General features: G+C 45.7%; 1 protein-coding gene across 2 annotated transcripts in view; it reads left to right on the top strand.

The window, feature by feature from the left end:
• NCAPD3 (non-SMC condensin II complex subunit D3) overlaps nt 1-19680 on the top strand; it is a 63897-nt gene that overhangs the window by 35621 nt on the left and 8596 nt on the right. For both annotated transcript variants that reach the window (XM_040326360.1, XM_040326359.1), the window contains 16 exons: nt 1550-1741; nt 1836-1936; nt 3923-4038; nt 5053-5154; nt 5913-6024; nt 6109-6390; nt 8086-8324; nt 8443-8522; nt 8715-8852; nt 8936-9069; nt 11053-11249; nt 14038-14148; nt 14232-14402; nt 18046-18188; nt 18265-18386; nt 18685-18753. In XM_040326360.1, coding sequence (XP_040182294.1) covers nt 1550-1741; nt 1836-1936; nt 3923-4038; nt 5053-5154; nt 5913-6024; nt 6109-6390; nt 8086-8324; nt 8443-8522; nt 8715-8852; nt 8936-9069; nt 11053-11249; nt 14038-14148; nt 14232-14402; nt 18046-18188; nt 18265-18386; nt 18685-18753 — 2309 coding nt within the window. The remainder of the gene's footprint in view (nt 1-1549; nt 1742-1835; nt 1937-3922; nt 4039-5052; nt 5155-5912; nt 6025-6108; nt 6391-8085; nt 8325-8442; nt 8523-8714; nt 8853-8935; nt 9070-11052; nt 11250-14037; nt 14149-14231; nt 14403-18045; nt 18189-18264; nt 18387-18684; nt 18754-19680) is intronic.

The following is a 19680-nucleotide window of genomic DNA, read 5'->3' as shown; positions in this document are numbered from 1 at the left end:
CGCTATAAACAAAAAAGAGCGACAATTTTGAAAAAAAATACAATATTTTTTACTTGTTGCTATAATAAATATGCCAATTTAAAAACAAAAACACATTTTTTTTTTTTTTTCAGTTTAGGCCGATACGTATTCTTCTACATATTTTTGGTAAAAAAAAAATCGCAATAAGCGCAAAAGTTATAGCGCCTACAAAATAGGGGACAGAATTATTAATATTTTTTTTACTAGGAATAGCGGCGATCTGCGATTTTTATTGGGACTGCGACGTTATGGCGGACACTTTTGACACATTTTTGGCGCCATTCACATTTATACTGCGATCAGTGCTATAAATATGCACTAATTACTGTATAAATGTGACTGGCATTGAAGGGGTTAACACTAGGGGGTGAGGAAGGGGTTAAATGTATTCCCTGCATTGTGTTCTAACTGTAGGTGGAGGGGGGGTGACTGGGGGAGGTGACCGATCTGTGTCCCTATGTACAAGGGACACAGATCGGTCTCCTCTCCAGAGACTATCGCTGTTTTCTAGCTGATATAAAACCACTTTTGATGTAAAGGGACACTTTTTAGTTGTCAGGGACAATCTCAAGTTTCCAGGCAGAAAGAATAGTATATATAATATAAAACTGCATGTAGGGCACTGGACAGACCTCTATGGATAAAGGGGAGGTGAAATGATTTTATACAGTAATCTGTAGTATTACAGTGTACTGTATGTGTTATAAGAAAAATATAAATCGCGCTACCTCAACCACCCTTCTTGCCGGACACAAACGTATACAAGTGAAAGGCTGGCTGCTATGTCAGGAGCTACCTATAGTGGCCACTAGGGTGCAGCATGCAGCCACCTCAAAATCCCACACCTGTGATGGTGATTTACAAGTTTTTTGTTTTCACTTGTATAAATCCCCATCACAGGTGTGGGATTTTGAGGTGGCTGCATGCTGCACCCTAGTGGCCACTATAGGTCGCTCCTGACATAGCAGCCAGCCTTTCACTTGTATCACTTTAGATCACCCACTTGCATACGTTTGTGTCCAGCAAGAAGGGTGGTTGAGGTAGCGCGATTTATATTTTTCTTATGTTTATTTCTTGTAGTTATTGTTTACATGATAATCGCAGCACCTGAAGGGATTAGACTGTGACCACGTTGCAGTTTATTTTCCCTTTTTCTCATTTTGGTATTTTTGTAGCGCAGTTTCTTTCCATTTTCCAACTGTATGTGTTATGTTTTGTGTCGTTTTTGAATTTGCTGCCAGGCTCCGCCCCCATGTGTTGCGACGCTGGCAGGGAACGGAGCCTGGCACACAGAGGCATTGGGTGCAGAACACAGCGGGGGGACATTGCAGGATCCAGGGGACAAGGTAGGTAGACTGCCCCAGGATCCTGCAATGCAATCCCGAGTGTGGCTCGGGGTTACCGCTAATGGTACTGAAATTTTACCCCGAGCCACACTCGGGCGGGAACGCCAGGGAGGTTAAATAGCTTTCCTATTAGAACTTTTGTAGCACTTTTACGACTTTAATTTTATTTTTATTTTTTTCAGTCGTTATCTGACAAAAGCGTTTTACATATGGGCCAAGCAAGATAAATTTTCCTGCACTTTAATCAACAACTTGATCTCTCACACGGATACGGAACACTCTGCCCCAGCCTGGATGGTGCTTGCTAAAGTTGCCATATCTGCACCAAAGTTGGATTATACGAAGGTCCTGAACACTTGGGAGGACATCAGCAGGTGAGTGGTCTGCCATTTAATTCTGTAAAAGTTTTCTTTAGCTGAGTTGTGCGAAGACCAGATTCTGATTGGTTGTTGTGACTTTCTCTTTTAGGCAAAATTACGCAGGCTCCACCAGTACCACTGCCCATATTGTATGTGTAATCGGTCACATTGCAAAACACCTGCCTGCAGACACAAGAACGCAGCTGATTGGTGAGCATGATTGTTCCAGACAAAAAGGGGAAAATTCGAATTTAACAGGGTTTTCCACCCATTTTTTAGGTTTATTAAAAGTCAGCAGCTACAAAAAGTGTAGCTGCTGGCTTTTAATAAACTGACACTTACCTGCTCCACGGTCCAGCAACGCGCCGGCCGGGGGTCCGCTCCTCTACCCCCCCCCCCCCCCCTCCCCGGCCGGCGTCTTCATTGTCACTGTGGGCACCCGGCCGTGACAGCTTTCGGCTTCACGGCCGGGCAACCAATGCGCATGCGCGAGCGACACTGCGCATGCGCGCACGGCCTGGCGCTGCTTGATTGGACAGGCGATCGCCTGGGACCTGTCATATGTGGCATGTAAGGGGGAGAGGAGTGGGTTAAGAGGAAGTTCCATTTTTGGGTGGAACTCCTCTTTAAGATCAGTCTCTAAGATCATATCTTAGCGTTGCTTTGGAATAAGTGGGAAACCCAAGGTGGGTGCAGATTTTCAGCACAGGCAAATGGCTAAATGCACAAATGAAACCCATATAAGTGAGCTGATAACCGGTGAGCGGCATTCCTCAGTGGGGAAATCGGTGCCCTGATTTCAGTGCAGCCCCATCAGTGATGCCTGTCAATCAGTGCCGCATATCCTTGCTGCCTTATTAGTTATGCGTATTGGTGCAGCCTCATCTGCGCACATCAGTTAAGGAGAAAAATTACTTGTTTAGAAAATTTTATAACCACCCTTTTTTATTTATTTTTTCAAAATTTTCTGGCTTTTTTTCATTTGTTTGGCAAAAAGGAAAAACCCCTCAGTGGTGATTTAACCACTTAAGACCCGGACCCTTAGGCAGCTAAAGGACCCAGGCCAGTTTTTGCGATTCGGCACTGCGTCTCTTTAACTGACAATTACGCGGTCGTGCGACGTGGCTCCCAAACAAAATTGGCGTCCTTTTTTTCCCAAAAATAGAGCTTTCTTTTGGTGGTATTTGATCACCTCTGCGGTTTTTATTTTTTGCGCTATAAACAAAAATAGAGCGACAATTTAGAAAAAAATGCAATATTTACTTTTTTCTATAATAAATATCCCCCAAAAATATATAAAACATTATTTTTTTTCCCTCAGTTTAGGCCGATACGTATTCTACCTATTTTTGGTAAAAAAAATCGCAATAAGCGTTTATCGATTTGGTTTGCGCAAAATTTATAGCGTTTACAAAAAAGGGAATAGTTTTATTGCATTTTTATTATTTTATTTTTTTTACTACTAATGATCAGCGATTTTTTTTTTTCGTGACTGCGACATTATGGCAGAACGCTTCGGACAATTTTGGGACCATTGTCATTTTCACAGCAAAAAATGCATTTAAAATGCGTTGTTTACTGTTGAAATGACAGTTGCAGTTTGGGAGTTAACCACAAGGGGGCGCTGAAGGGGTTATGTGTGACCTAATATGTGTTTTCAACTGTAAGGGGGTGTGGCTGTAGGTGTGACGTCATCGATTGTGTCCCCCTATAAAAGGGAACACACGATCGATGACGCCGCCGCAGTGAAGAACGGGGAAGCTGTGTTTACATACAGCTCTTCCCGTTCTTCAGCTCCGGGGACCGATCGCGGGACTCCAGCGCCGATCGGGTCCGCGAGTCCCGCGGCCATGAAGCTTCGGACCGGGTCGCGTGCACGTGACCCCACGGCTGGGCTTAAAGAGCCACGTACGTGGATGTGCCCAGCCGTGCCATTCTGCCAACGTATATCGGCGTGAATGGGTCCTTAAGTGGTTAAACAACACCAAAAGGAAGTTCCGTCTGTCATACGAAGTGCAACAGCGCTGAAAATTGGCCTGGGCAGGAAGGGGGTGAAAGCTGCTTTGATTGCTCCTGTTTGCAAGGTATTATGGTGGCAAATTGGTTCCCTAAACGGCAAAAGATCTGCTGCATAGATGGGGGGGGAAGTTGCATTGTCTGTAGCGGTACGTTACGCTCGCCATTTTTGTTTTTCAGACCATATTAAGTCGTGGTTGAAGGAATTTAAATCGCCACCAGAGATAATCAGCCCAGCAATTGAGTCCTTGCAGAAACTCTGCTATGCACAGTTTGATTCTCCTGAAGCTGCCCAGGTAACTGATTTCTCGTTTTTGGAAGGTGTTGAACATCTGTCTGCCTCCTGTAGCTTGTTTGCAAGCCTGACTGTCTTTCAACTTAAAGTGGAGTTCCACCCCAAAAAAAAATATGCCATTAATGTGCTTGAAATAAAAAAAAATTGGGATATTTTATTTTATTTTTACTCACCTCCTAAATAGCTGTTGCTAGGTGGTCCCTCGAAATCTGCCGCCTTCATCACCTGTGTTCCTGACGTCGCTTCCGTCATTGGCTCGCTACTGCTCCTGGGAGATGTGTGACGACATTTTCCAGGAGTCAGTGGGCTTCCTCGAGGCTTAGAATTGGTGCAGCGGTGAGGTTAGAATGCGCATGGTGCAACGGATCGTGATTGATATGTGATCCGAACGGGTCAATGTCCGTGGATTGGCACACCACGCGATCTGCGGATTGAGCCCATAGGAAAGGCCGCGCCTTCGGCCTAGCTCCGGAGCGGCGGCCATCTTGGTAGACTTGGCGGCAGCGGTTTAGGTGAGCTCCCCAGAGCGGCGGAGATGTGGACATTACAGTGAGGGTAGATGGACATGTGGACATTACAGTGGGGACTATATATGGTGGTGGTCCGAAAAATGATCCGATCCGTGACTCTGATCCGAACCGTGAGTTTTTTGATCCGTTGCACTCCTAGCATGCGTGGGGACGGGACGGTGCATGATGGTCGCAGATCATCACAGTGTCCCGGAAGTAAGTGCTTGTGGGCTTCACATGCCCACAAGCAACATGAGAACGTCCTAGAACAGGCTTTATACGTATCTTTCCGCTAATACACGGGAGATCGGTGGCAGATTTTTTCAAAGTAAGTGAATTTACAAGAACAATGTGATTGCCTCTGAATTTCTTGCAAAAAAATGTTAATGTAGTTGGAACTCCACTTTAACTACAATCCTATTTGTAATATCATTTTGGCCCCTTTTTTTTAATTCTTAACAATGATTTAATTTATTTTTTTCTGAAATTTGACACGGATATTGTAGGAGCTGCTGAATGAAGTGTTTGGAGATCTGGTTTCAGATTGTAAAGATCATATCTACTCTATCGTGATGACGGATGCCCAGCAGTTTGATCATGAGTTGATGGTGAGTATGACCTCTTAAAGTAGAATTACACTGCATATGAGCGCAGCAAACCAAAAACTATATTCAAAGCCGACCGCAGCACGAAGCCGACCGCAGCACGATCTTTTACTTTGACAGAATGGCACGGCTGCTCAAATGGGTGTGTATATATACATGTCCCCTTTAATTTGCCACCGGGTGGTCACGCGCCGCCGGCAGTGAGCTCCGTGCCCGCAGGACCAGCAGACTCTATGTCCGCCAGTGTCCCGCGATCAGGTCCCAGAGCTGAAGAACAAGGAGATGTCAGTGTAAACACATCTCACCGTTCTTCCTAGTGACATGTCACTGATCGTCTGCCGTTACCGATGACAGGGAACAATCGGTGGCATGTCACTGGTAGCCACGCCCCTTAACAGTTAGAATCACTCCCTAGGTCACACGTAACCCATTCAGTGCCACCTACAGGTTAACCCCTTCACTGCCAATGCCATTTCTACAGTAATCTGTGCATTTTTTTTTTTAGCACTGATCGCTGTAAAAATTACAATGGTGTCCGCCATAATGTTGCAGTCATGATAAAAATCGTTGATTGCCGCCATTACTAGTAAAAAAAAAAAAAATACATTTATAAAAATGCCATAAAACTATCCCCTATTTTGTAGACGCTATAACTTTTGCGCAAATCAATCAAACTCTTATTGCGATTTTTATTGCCTTGGTCTGTCACAGTTTTTCTGTGAAATGTTGACCCTTACTTGTCTGGTTTTCCCCCTGCCCAGGTCCGATATCTCTTCACCCTGGGAGATGCCGCTCAGATGTGTCCGGCCCGTGTGGAGAAACGGGTCTTGCTACTGGTTCAGTCCATACTGGCCTCCATGCCAGAACAGAAGGGTAAGCATTATTGGATTATGCTGAATATGACCCTCATGGTTTTGCCTAGTCATTCAGAAAACCATATATTTGCATTTTATTTAGGTTCTACCGGCTCGGAGAATGAAGAAGTCCCTCTTTCGCAGAGTCAGTCTCAGCCACAGTCGCAGAGTCAGTCTCAGCCACAGTCGCAGAGTCAGTCTCAGCCACAGTCGCAGAGTCAGTCTCAGCCACAGTCGCAGAGTCAGTCTCAGCCACAGTCGCAGAGTCAGTCTCAGCCACAGTCGCAGAGTCAGCCTCAGTCACAGACGTCCTCTCAACCTCTTTCCCAGTTCAGAAGCTCCAGAATGCCACCATTGGTCCGCGCTCATGCTTTTATCACTCTTGGTAAGAAACAAGCTCTTTACTTTTTTTTTTTTCTTTTTTTTTTTTTTCTTTTGTAGGATGCTTTTAACAACTTGCGAACCGTCCACTCACAATGTACTGCTGACAGGCAAAATGCGTCTCTGCCTGCTTCTATGTTTAGGGCTCTCCCCCGCTCTGACACCTGTTGTGATTGTACCCAGCGGGAGTCTGTCAAAGTCCCGGCCAATGATTCATGTCTGGGACCTGTTGATTGGGTGTATCCCAGAGTCCCGGGCTGACATTCAACACAGGGCGCTGTACAACTGGAACGGTCTCTCTGTTTATGATCCCTGCAAAGCAGGGATAAAAAAAAAAAAACCTGATTGGTTAGTAAAAGCAGCATATATTACACAGTCAAGTTTGTTAGGCACACATTTAACCCCTTGATGGCTCTATATGTTAACCCCTTCCCAGCTAGTGTCATTAGTACAGTGTATGGTATTGGCACTGATTACTGTGTTTGTCACTAGCAGTGTCAGTTAAAGCGGGAGTTCACCCATAAAACAATTTTTCCCCTTAGATTGATGCTCGTTTTGTCTAGGGGAATCGGCTAGTTGTTTTAAAATATGAGCTGTACTTACCCGTTTTCGAGATGCATCTTCTCCGTCGCTTCCGGGTATGGGTCTTCGGGAGCGGGCGTTCCTTCTTGATTGACAGTCTTCTGAAAGGCTTCCGACGGTCGCATCCATCGCGTCACTAGTAGCCGAAAGAAGCCGAACGTCGGCTTCTTTCGGAAAATCCGCAGCCCATACCCGGAAGCGGCGGAGAAGATGCATCTCGTAAACGGTAAGTACAGGTCATATTTTGAAACAACTAGCCGATTCCCCTAGACAAAACGAGCATCCATCTAAGGGGAAAAAGTGTCATGTACGGGTGAACCCCCGCTTTAAAACCTCCCAAACCGCCCCCCAGCCTCAGTGCAGCAGGCAATCTGACACCAACTATCGCAGGCCCATTATAAGTCTCTCATCACCACCATTACTGGTATAAAGAATTTTTATATGTATTGCATTGTATTATATAAAAAGTTTATTTATATATATATTTTTTTGCTATAAAACATATCCAATAAAAATCTAATTCCGGTAATACGTTTGACCAAAATGTATTCTGTTACAGGTCTTTAATAATAATAATTGGGTACAGCGTTGCATTTACCGCGCAATTACCGGTTAAAGCAGCGCATTGTTCCATAGTGGAAAAAAACTGGTCGTGAAGGGGCTAAAACCTTCTGGAGCTCAAGTGGTTAAAGGGGAACAGTCAAAATGCGTCGCGTAAAACTTTCTGAAAATGGATGCTCCTTTTTTTTTTTATAGCAGTCTGGCCTCCATAGGTAATATCACAATAACTTTTTATTATTAAATCTTCAGGCAGTTGTAGTAGTCAGTTACCCTGAGATATGAGAAGCTGTTTTTTTTTTGCCTGATTGGGAAGGTCCTCCTGTATGTGAAAGTATGCCGACATCGCCAAATGGCTCCTGTGCCGTAATTGTCGCTTGCCAGCTTAGTTGGTGCACCGTGGAATATGCTATAAAGGGGCATGATTTACCTGTTTCTTGAGACGACTGGATAGCGTACATAATGGGTCGTCTTGGTGATTTTTGTTTCCTAGGAGGGTATTGCCATTTCTTGGGTTGATCCCTTTTTGTATTTTAAATTCAGATGAACTTTCTTCCAGGTAAGCTTTGTCTCCAACATGAGGACCTGGCTAAGAAATGTATCCCGGCTTTTGCCCGAGAACTGGAGGTCAGCAATGAAGTGGCCATCCGCAACAATGTCATTATCGTTATATGCGACCTATGCGTCCGATACACCACCATGGTGGACAGATACATCCCTAATGTGTCTGTGTGTCTTAGAGACCGCGAACCATTCATTCGGAGGCAAACGCTCATCATGCTTACCAACCTACTGCAGGTGAGTAATCCTGTGGGTTAAGGTATAACTCCAGCCAAAACTTTGTGTGTGTATAAAATGTTGATTGCTTCACCTTTTATTTATTTTTCTAAGCTTGTCAATCTCTTTAAATCAACAGGAGGAGTTTATAAAGTGGAAGGGGTCACTTTTTTTCCACTTCATCAGTGTAATGGTGGATCCAGACCCAGATATTGCCAAGTAAGTTTCTGTACTTTGAAGTTTTCTGTAAACTGATGCTTAACTGCATCAGCATACGAAGACGGTGTGCTCGCCAAACACCGTCATGTTAGGATGAAGAAATACATTTTGGGTTGGGGTTCAGTGGCTTAAAGCAGCAGGGGAATGCATGGAATGTCATTAGTAAGGTGTGTTTTTTTGCCATCAATGCAGATTTGGGGAGTTCTGTCTGGTCCATCTTCTGCTGAAGAGAAATCCTGTCATGTTCTCGCAGCATTTCATTGAGTGTATTTTCCATTTTAATTCTTATGAAAAACACGAGAAGTACAACAAGTTTTCACAGACGGAGAGGTAAGTGAACCTTTGCCTATACATTCCACCCAAACGTCTCACTTTTTTACCTAGTTCTTCTAAATCCTATTGTGTTGTCGCAGGGAACGGAAACTCTTTTCACTCAAGGGAAATGAGAACCGAGAGAAAAGGATGAAGATCTACATGTTTTTGCTTGAGCACTTTACTGACGAACAAAGATTTAGCCTGACCAATAAGATCAGCCAGAATGTTTTGGGTAAGTCTACACCAGAATTGGCTAAGCTGCATTATCTAGCAAGTCGGGAAACTGAGGGTCCTATGTAGGAAGCAACATTATGACCTTCTGTTCGCAGCTATAGGTGGGGCTTACAGCAAGGTTGGAACTTGTCATGTCTCGGTGTGTTGACAGCAATTGCGTGTCTGATCTTGGCATCTACTATCCTAGGTGTCACTCTTGGTGTTTTTAACCCCAAAAAATAAATGGTTATTCTGGTCCCTTTAAAGCAGATGAAACAGCACAGCGCTTGTGCTGTGTAATCTGCCTCCCTCGAAACCGATCCCAACACAAAGAAAGTGCAACGTTTCAGAGCCACGCAGGGCCCCTTCGTCAGGCATGTGATGACGAAGGGGCCCTGCGTGGCTCCGAAACGTTGCACTTTCTTTGTGTTGTGTTAAAAAGCAGCCGCGAGTGATGTGATCGGCCTGAAGATCGCTCAGAATAGGTATTTACCAGCCTCTTTTTTTAGAAAAGACATATACAGTGTGGTAGTGTGGTATGCATGAATGTAAAAGAGGGGCTGTCAGTGATTTCTACATGTGCTTTAAAGGGGTTGTAAAGGTAAATGTTTTTTCACCTTAATGCATCCTATGCATTAACCACTTCATTACTGGGCACTTAAACCCCCTTCGTGCCCAGATTTTCAGCTTTCAGCGCTGACGCATTTTGAATGACAATTGCGCGGTCATACAACACTGTACCCAAATTATATTTTTATCATTTTTTCCCCACAAATAGAGCTTTCTTTTGGTGGCATTTTATAATCTCTGCGTTTTTTTTTTTTTTTTTTTTTTAAAAAGACAGAAAATTTGGGAAAAAAAACACTATTTTTTAGTTTTTGTTATAATAATATCCCAATTTAAAAAAAAAAAAAAAAAAATTCTTCTACATATTTTTGTTAAAAAAAAACGCATTAAGCGTATTTGATCGGTTTGCGCAAAAGTTATAGCATCTACAAAATGGAGATAGATTTATGATTTTTTTTTTTTTGTCAGGCCTGAGATATTGCGGCGGACATATCGGACACTTTTGACACATTTGGGACCATTCACATTTATACAGCGATCAGTGCTATAAAAATGTACTAATTACTGTATGAATGTGACTGGCAGGGGTTAACACTAGGGGGTGAGGAAGGGGTTAAATGTATTCCCTGGGTGTGTTCTAACTGTGTGGGGGGGAGGGGACTGACTGGGGGAGGTGACCGATGCTGTGTCCCTATGTACAAGAGACACAGATCGGTCTCCTCTCTCCCTGACAGGACGTGGAGCTCTGTGTTTACACACAGAGCTCCACGTCCCTGCTGTCAACGCCGATCGCGTGTACCCGGCGGACATTGCGGCAGCCAGGCACACGCATCGGCTTCCCAGCGATGCGCCGGCACAGTGTTTACCCGCAGCGCGCCCAATGCATAGAAAAAGACGTCCACTCGGCACTTGAGAGCCGCGCTGTGGACGTCTTTTGTCTATAGCGCGGATCTCAAGTGGTTAAGGTGAAAAAATATCTGACGGTACCGCCCCCCCCCGAACCCCCGTTTTACTTACCTCACCCCTCGAAAGTTCCGCGCGCGTCCTCGTGGTCCTCTTCGTTTTCCAGCCTGGCCGTTGATTGGCTAGGCTGGACGGATTGATAGCGCCGCCATTGGCTGGCGCTGCTGTCAATCGCATCCGATGACGCGGCGAGCCGGGGGCGGGGCCGAGTAATGCCCGCCTCTGTATCACGGGAGCGCGCCCGCAAAAGCTTTCCACCATGCGAGGTCGCTCGCATGAAGGTGGAAAGCTTTTGCGAGGAGGAGCCGAGACAGCCGCCGGGGGTCTCCAGAAGACCGCCTTAGGGGCCACTCTGTGCAAAACGAGCTGCACAGTGGAGGTAAGTATAACATGTTTGTTATTTAAAAAAATAATAATAATAATTTGCCTTTAGTGTTCCTTTAACAAGCACTTTACATTTTTTGTTTTATAGCTGGTTTTGTAGACGGTCTTTTACCGATTGACATGGAAGCAAATGATTTACTGTCAGACATCTTTGCGATCATGAGCTGCAAGGAGATAAAGTTGTCAGCTATGCGGTCTAAACCTGGAGAAGATGTTGGAGATGACGACGAGATGGCCATGGCAAATGCTGTGATGCAGGTCGCACAGAAAAAGCTAATCTCACAGGTAAGGTTTATGTTGCAAACAAATATACAATTATAAAGGGATTGATATGTAGCCAATACAAATGGAGTTTAGGGGCATTCTTCTTTTAAAAGGAATTTTTTTTTTTTGTTTTCCCTAGACATTTTCTTTTCATTTAAAGGACAGAGAAAATCTTGGACTCCTTTTCACACTGGAGTGGTTTGCAGGCGCTATTGCGCAAAAAAAAAATGGCGCTTGTCAACCTACCCTAAATGGCCGCTGCTGTGTATCCAGTGTGAAAGCCACGAGGGCTTTCACACTGGAACCTTGCGCTAGCAGGGCAGTAAAAAGTCCTGCTAGCCGCATCTTTGGAGCGGTGTGTATATACCGCTCCTGCCCATTGAAATCAATGGGACACCGCGGCTATAACGCCGGCAATGCGCCTCTGCAAAGGAGCTTTGCGGTGGTTTTTAACCCTTTCTAGCGGCCGAATAGCACTGCGAATTTGGCGGTAAATTACTACAGACGCCGCCACCGCCCCAGTGTGAAAGGAGCCTTTAGTATTAAATTTACAGTGTCTTTAAGGTGACCAGTTCAGCAGGTACAAGCTGAATTGCAAACAGTGTGTGGTTGCCCCTGTTTGACAGAAGTTGATTGTTGGATCAACTTCTGTCCAATGAACAAGTTGGCAAACTGTAGCCAATCAGCATCTGCTAATGGGTTTTCTGACAGCTCTGGGTCTTGCTATCAGAATACAATGTCAAGACAGGCGAGAAGATTCCTTCATGGAACCCACTTGCGTGGATGGAGTAATCTGCTTGTGGGTTTGGATTTTTTCAGCTCTGCAAGGTTAGCCTATTTTTTGCCTCTGTTCTAGTAAAAGTTAGCTGCCGACCACTTCCCAGGTCTAGAGCTGCTGGCAATGCCTCTGTGCTTGAAGAAGCTATGAAGAAGCACTAAGGCATAGTGCGAAACGTCAGCTTTTCTTTTGTTGTGCTGTTTTTTGCTGTGGCATGTATTTTGTGATTTTTAATTAAAGGAGGAGTTTTTTTGGAGTGCGGCTGTCCCAGCTTTTTTCCTTTATCCTAACCTGCCTCTGTGCTTGTCCTGTCTCTGAAGACTGAGTGAGCCAGTTGGACCACGCATCAGGAGCTACCTAATTTGCATAGGTTGCTGGGCACCATCACTCATCATTTTTGCTGCAGGAGGGGTTATTGCTGTTTGATGAACGTTGACGTCATCCACTGAGTGAAATGTCACATGTGCATGCTCATTTCCTGCCATACAGTACTGAGGAAGCATCTCTGCTGTTCTTGCAGATAGCCATGTGGAGTTCTGATTTTTTTTTTTACTCCAAAGACTTGTAATTTCTCACTACGCTTTTTGAGAGTTCTACTGGTTTTCTCAAATCTGCCTTGGGCTGCATGCAGCCACTAGTTTTGTTTTTTAAACCATGTTGGGCTTGTTAGCGGTTGTTTGCCATCATCCACCCTTCAATTGGGCAGCCTGATGAAGTTCCTGTGTAACTCCATGGATGAGAAAGAAAAATTTGGATTTTTGTTCCTGGTGTAAAACCCTTTTGTTCTGTAGTCCATTGCGGGACACGAGCCACACACTTCTGGTCCCCCCCCCCCTTTTCTCTCTAAACATCCTGTAGGCAGCAATATAACCCAAACTTGGTAGACTTCCTGTCTCCCTCAATTGACTCTAAGAAAGGTTTTTTTTTTTATAGTGAGTGCCAAAATCTTTCACCCCCTGGTTCTCAGTCTTTCGTGTCAGTGGGAGGAATGGTACCATCTTTCGGGGCACCATTCCTCCCACTGACCCCAACTGTGGTGGAGGGAAGGGTCCATTCCTCCCACTGACCCCAACAGTGGCGGTGGCGGGGCACCATTCCTCCCACTGACCCCAACAGTGGCGGGGAACCATTCCTCCCACTGACTCCAACGGTGGCGGGGGGAGGGGACCATTCCTCCCACTGACTCCAACGGTGGCGGGGGGAGGGGACCATTCCTCCCACTGACTCCAACGGTGGCGGGGGGACGGGACCATTCCTCCCACTGACTCCAACGGTGGCGGGGGGACGGGACCATTCCTCCCACTGACCCCAACGTTGGTGTCTTGTATCAGGTGGGAGGAAAAGTACCCTAAGGTTTTGAGTACCACTGTTTGGAGACCACTGCAAAACGCTATACAAGCCTTTGGAGACTCTCTGGAATAATTGCCTTCCAATTTTTTTCTAAACATCCTGTAGGCAGCAATATAACCCAAACTTGGTAGACTTCCTGTCTCCCTCAATTGACTCTAAGAAAGTTTTTTTTTATAGTGAGTGCCAAAATCTTTCACCCCCTGGTTCTCGGTCGTTGTTGTCAGTGGGGGGAATGGTACCTTCTTTCGGGGGCACCATTCCTCCCACTGACCCCAACTGTGGCGGAGGGACGGGACCATTCCTCCCACTGACCCCAACGGTGGCGGAGGGGCGGGACAATTCCTCCCACTGACCCCCAACGGTGGCGGGAAACCATTCCTCCCACTGACCCCAACGGTGGCGGGGGGACGGGACCATTCCTCCCACTGACCCCAAAGGGGGCGGGCACATTCCTCCCACTGACCCCAAAGGGGGCGGGCACATTCCTCCCACTGACCCCAATGGTGGCAGTGGGGGGGGGGGCACCATTCCTCCCACTGACCCCAACGTTGGTTTCTTGTATCAGGTGGGAGGAAAAGTGCCCCAAGGTTTTGAGTACCACTGTTTGGAGACCACTGCAAAACGCTATACAAGCCTTTGGAGACTCTGGAATAATTGCCTTCCAATTTTGGCCTTCCACAGGTTCAGAAGAGGAACTTCATAGAAAACATCATCCCCATTATCTCTTCTCTGAAGGGGCTTCTGGAACAGCAGCGCATTCCCGCTGTGAGGGACCTCATGAACTGCCTGCGGGTAAGTGGCTGGGGAGAAGACCAATAGATGGAGGTTGTGTGGAGGTACAGTTTTTATAGCCAGGGTTTGTGTTCCCTTTGCAGGAAATGATGCAGGACTACCGTGACGAGGTTAAGGATTTCTTTGCCATTGACAAGCAGTTGGCTGCAGAGATTGAATATGACATGAAGAGGTATGAGAAGCAGCTGGATTGGGAGACTCAGAATGAGCTGGTCAATTCTGTGGCCACTGTTATGATCATCGGCAGCCCACGGGTAAGAACACAAACTGCTTTCTTGAAAAGGTTGCATGAACTTTGGAACATCAGGGCAGGTGTTTTTTAAAGAATAGTTTCTATTGCATAGATTTAAAGTCATTGGGGTAGATTCAGTAAAGAATTACGCAGGCGTATCCATAGATACGCCGCGTAATTCAAGCGCTACGCCGGCGTATCTATTTTCTGTATTCAGAAAGCTAGATACACCGACTGTAGCCTACGATACGACTGGCATAAGTCTCTTATGCCGTCGTATCTTAGGGTGCAATCTGACGCTGGCCGCTAGGTGGCGTTCCCGTAGTGGTCAGCGTAGAGTATGCAAATTGCATACTAATGCCGATTCACAAACGTACGCACGCCCGGCGGTCGAGTTTTACATCGTTTGCGTACGTCGCTTCTGTCGTAAGGCTGCTCCTGCTATTAGGTAACAGCCAATGGTAAGTATGGACGTCGTTCCCGCTACGCGATTTTCGAAATTTGCGTCGTTTGCGTAAGTGGATCGTGAATGACGCTGGACGCCATTTACGTTCACGTCGAAGCAAATGACGTCCTTGCGACGTCATTTACCGCAATGCACGTCGGGAAATTTTCCCGACGTAGCATGCGCAGTACGTTCGGCGCGGGAACGCGCCTAATTTAAATGTTCCACGCCCCCTACGGGATCATTTAAATTACGCGCGCTTACGCCGGCCCCTTTTACGATACGCCGCCGCAAATTACGGATCAAATGCTTCGTGAATGCAACGTAGCTCCAGTAATTTACGGAGGCGTAGCGTAAAAACGATATGCTGCGCCGCCGTATCAGTGCGCGCCCGTACCTGAATCTACCCCATTGTTTTTGCAGCCTCTGCAAAGAGCAAGCTTTCCATTGCATACATTTCCTCTGTATATGTAAAGGCTCTCAAGGTACCCTTTTATTGTGCATTCCTATTGGTGAGCGCACTATTTGTAGGACATCAAATACATGCAGAAAAGGCTTACCTGGGGGCCACCCCTCTTCCCTATGATGCATATACATAAAATAATCAAGAACTCTAAAAGGCAGCTTAGGCCCTATGTACACGGGACACTGCTAAACGTACGTTCAGAGGCAGTTGGACGCTTTTTTTTTTCTACACTGCTTCTGAACTCATTGAATGGTATCCTATGTGACCATGTACACTCAATGTTATCCTGTGTGACCATGTACACTCAATGGTATCCTGTGTGACCATGTACGCTCAATGGTATCCTGTGTGACCATGTACACTCAATGGTATCCTGTGTGACCATGTACACTCAATGGTATCCTGTGTGACCATGTACGCTCAATGGTATCCTGTGTGACCATGTACACTCAATGGTATCCTGTGTGACCATGTACGCTCAATGGTATCCTATGTGACCATGTACACTCAATGGTATCCTGCGTGACCATGTACACTCAATGTTATCCTATGTGACCATGTACACTCAATGGTATCCTGTGTGACCATGTACGCTCAATGGTATCCTGTGTGACCATGTACACTCAATGGTATCCTGTGTGACCATGTACACTCAATGGTATCCTGCGTGACCATGTACACTCAATGGTAGCCTGCGTGACCATGTACTCTCAATGTTATCCTATGTGACCATGTACACTCAATGGTATCCTGCGTGACCATGTACTCTCAATGTTATCCTATGTGACCATGTACACTCAATGGTATCCTGTGTGACCATGTACACTCAATGGTATCCTGTGTGACCATGTACACTCAATGGTATCCTGCGTGACCATGTACACTCAATGGTAGCCTGCGTGACCATGTACACTCAATGGTAGCCTGCGTGACCATGTACACTCAATGTTATCCTATGTGACCATGTACACTCAATGGTATCCTGCGTGACCATGTACGCTCAATGGTATCCTGCGTGACCATGTACGCTCAATGGTATCCTGCGTGACCATGTACACTCAATGGTATCCTGCGTGACCATGTACACTCAATGGTATCCTGCGTGACCATGTACACTCAATGGTATCCTGCGTGACCATGTACACTCAATGGTATCCTGTGTGACCATGTACACTCAATGGTATCCTGCGTGACCATGTACACTCAATGGTATCCTGTGTGACCATGTACACTCAATGGTATCCTGTGTGACCATGTGCACTCAATGGTATCCTGCGTGACCATGTGCACTCAATGGTATCCTATGTGACCATGTACGCTCAATGGTATCCTGCGTGACCATGTGCACTCAATGGTATCCTGCGTGACCATGTACGCTCAATGGTATCCTGCGTGACCATGTACGCTCAATGGTATCCTGCGTGACCATGTACGCTCAATGGTATCCTGCGTGACCATGTACGCTCAATGGTATCCTGCGTGACCATGTACACTCAATGGTATCCTGCGTGACCATGTACGCTCAATGGTATCCTGCGTGACCATGTACGCTCAATGGTATCCTGCGTGACCATGTACGCTCAATGGTATCCTATGTGACCATGTACGCTCAATGGTATCCTGCGTGACCATGTACACTCAATGGTATCCTGCGTGACCATGTACAGTCTTGTTTTATTGCCATTTTTTAGGCAGTTGCGTTTTAACAGTGTTTCATTGAAAGCAAAAAAAATGGGTTCAGACGCAGAAGATTTCCATGTTTCAGACACCAAACGTGGTAACCCGCCTTTCGTTTGTAGGCATTTTTTGTTTTTGGCCATTTACATTTTTTTAATCGCTTCTCAACGCAAACTCTGCATGTAAACGCGATAAACCGGACGTTTTAAACGTGTTACTATCTGTCAAGTTTAATCATTTAGGAGCAGTTGTAAAAGCGAGCCTAAAGGTGTCAACTTAAAGCGGTGGTTCACCCTCATTACCAACATTTTAGCATTAAATTAGGCATAGTAGCGCGAGCTACAGTATGCCTGTATTTATTTTTTTAGCCCCGTACTCACTGTGCAATCGTATAGATAAGATTCCAACTCCCCGCGTGGAATGGGCGTTCCTATCCAGAGGGAGCATGATTGACGGCCGGCTATGGCACGTCACGCTCCCCGAAGATAGCCGGAGTAGGTCTCGGCTCTTCACGGCGCCTGCGCACAGACGCCGTGAAGCGCCAAGTCCTATTTCGGCTATTTCCGGAGAAGCGTGACGTGCCATAGCCGGCCGTCAATCATGCTCCCTCTGGATAGGAACGCCCATTCCCCGCGGGGAGTCGGAATCTTATCTATACGATTGCACAGTGAGTACGGGGCTAAAAAAATAAATGCAGGCATGCTGTAGCTCGCGCTACTATGCCTAATTTAATGCTAGAAAAAAAAAATTGTTTTATTAGGGTGAACCCCCTCTTTAATGCGTGCAAAATGGCAGATGTATTTTGCGTGGGCCTGTTTGGTGGGGGTTTTGTTGATTTCTTTTTTGCTTTCCTTTTATTTTGGAAAATACACTACTAATTTTATTTCTTATTTTTGACACAATGCATTGTATAAAGTGGAAATGGTCCAGGTCGTGTTTTGTTGAAGATTGCCGAATATGAAATTGCCTGAAATAAAGCTAAAACAGCACACCCGACTTTACCCCCGTTTCCGAGTGCACTTATGCATTTGTTTTTGAAAATCTCAGGTTTTATCACTTTGCTTTTTTCTTTTTTAGGTTTCTTCTCCTGCTGGATCTCCCAAAACGCCAAATGTTCACCGGTCTCCTCTCGCTGTCATACAAGAGCCTCAAGGTACACCTACTACACCTAAAGGATCACCCCGAATCGCCATTATGGCTGGACAGATACCCCGTCCCAGGTAAAGAGGATAGGTCATTTTTAATTGTCATGACTGATGAAAGCTAGTTGGTGCTAAAACCTTTGTCGTCCCACAGGCAGATGTCTCTGAGCACTCAGGCTATCCTGAACTCTGCCAAAAAACTAGCAGAAGGGTGTGCAAAGCCCAGGAGCAAGAGTATAGGAGCTCAGCCTTCAATCAGTGCAAACCGTAAGCTGGGTATGTAGCTGACCATTAAAGTGCGTGTCATCCAAAATATTCACCATGTATAAATAGTTTTCTTTTTCTTTACCTAGTAAATGTAGAAGTCCCAGGTAATTTTGTTTTAACTTAGTAGGGTGTCCTAAATACTTGCTGATTCTGCTGTTTTAGAAAGCTTCATTTGATAAGATGACCATACTAATCACAACGCTACAGTCACCTTCTTGTGTGCATTGTGTTATACATTTATTTTATTTTTTTGTCTTTTTTTTTTTTTTTTAATACTTTTTTTTTTTTTTAATTATTCCCTATTCAGTTTCTTTCCGCACTTCAGACCAGCAATCCAGTGTGATCATGGAGGGTAGAGCAATCAGCACACCTGACAGTAAGTACTGAGTTTAGATCAGGATTTCACTAGCGGGTGGTTGTTTGGGTCTTGCTATTATAGTGTTTTGAGACGTATAAGAATGAGAAGTAGGTTTGTTTTTTCCCGTTTTATACTTAACTAGGTAGATGTTGCATCTGTCTCCCGCTGCTTCTGCACTATGAACTGAGCGCTCAAACACTGCGATGGCTCGGTTCTCACCGCTCCCTAAACAGAGGGCTGCTGACTGTCGATCAGCAGCTCTTCGCTCCCCCGCGCTCACTGGAGCACTGAGCTGTGGAGGGGCGGGGAGCTGTTGTCTTAGGCTCTCAGCGGCTCGCTGAGAGGCTGAGACTGGTACCAGTCCAGGCACCTGTTGGATCCAGACTTTATTGTCGGGATGATGTGGTGCCTGGATGGATTCCAGTGAGGTCAGCAGAGAGCGGACGTCAGACCGCTCTCTGCTGAAAACGGGTCACAGGCGTGCAAAACTAATTGCACGCCTGTGACCCAGAGAAGACCAGCCAAACGAGCCCAGGCTGGACTTCTTTAAGAATATAACAAGAAATTGGTCGCACACTGGAACTCCAAGTTATCTTTATTCTCAAAAGGGTCAAATACATGCAATGGTAGACGCGTTTCACAAGCGGTAGCTTGCTTGTTCACAACCATTAGAGTTCCAGTGTGCGATCAATTTCTTGTTTTAGTAGTCTTCCACAGTGGAGAGCCGAGGTTTGCACCTGATTCTGCCTGGAGCAGCGTGCTTCTCCTTGTTCTTTGCTGGACTTCTTTAACCACTTAAGACCTGGACCAAAATGCAGGTAAAGGACCTGGCCAGTTTTTGCGATTCGGCACTGCGTCGCTTTAACTGACACTTGCGCGGTCGTGCTACGTAGCTCCCAAACAAAATTGGTGTCCTTTTTTTCCCACAAATAGAGCTTTCTTTTG

This window comes from Rana temporaria, chromosome 10 (assembly GCF_905171775.1).
Source record: "Rana temporaria chromosome 10, aRanTem1.1, whole genome shotgun sequence".
Lineage (NCBI taxonomy): Eukaryota > Metazoa > Chordata > Amphibia > Anura > Ranidae > Rana > Rana temporaria.
This window is presented reverse-complemented; position numbering and strand designations above follow the sequence as displayed.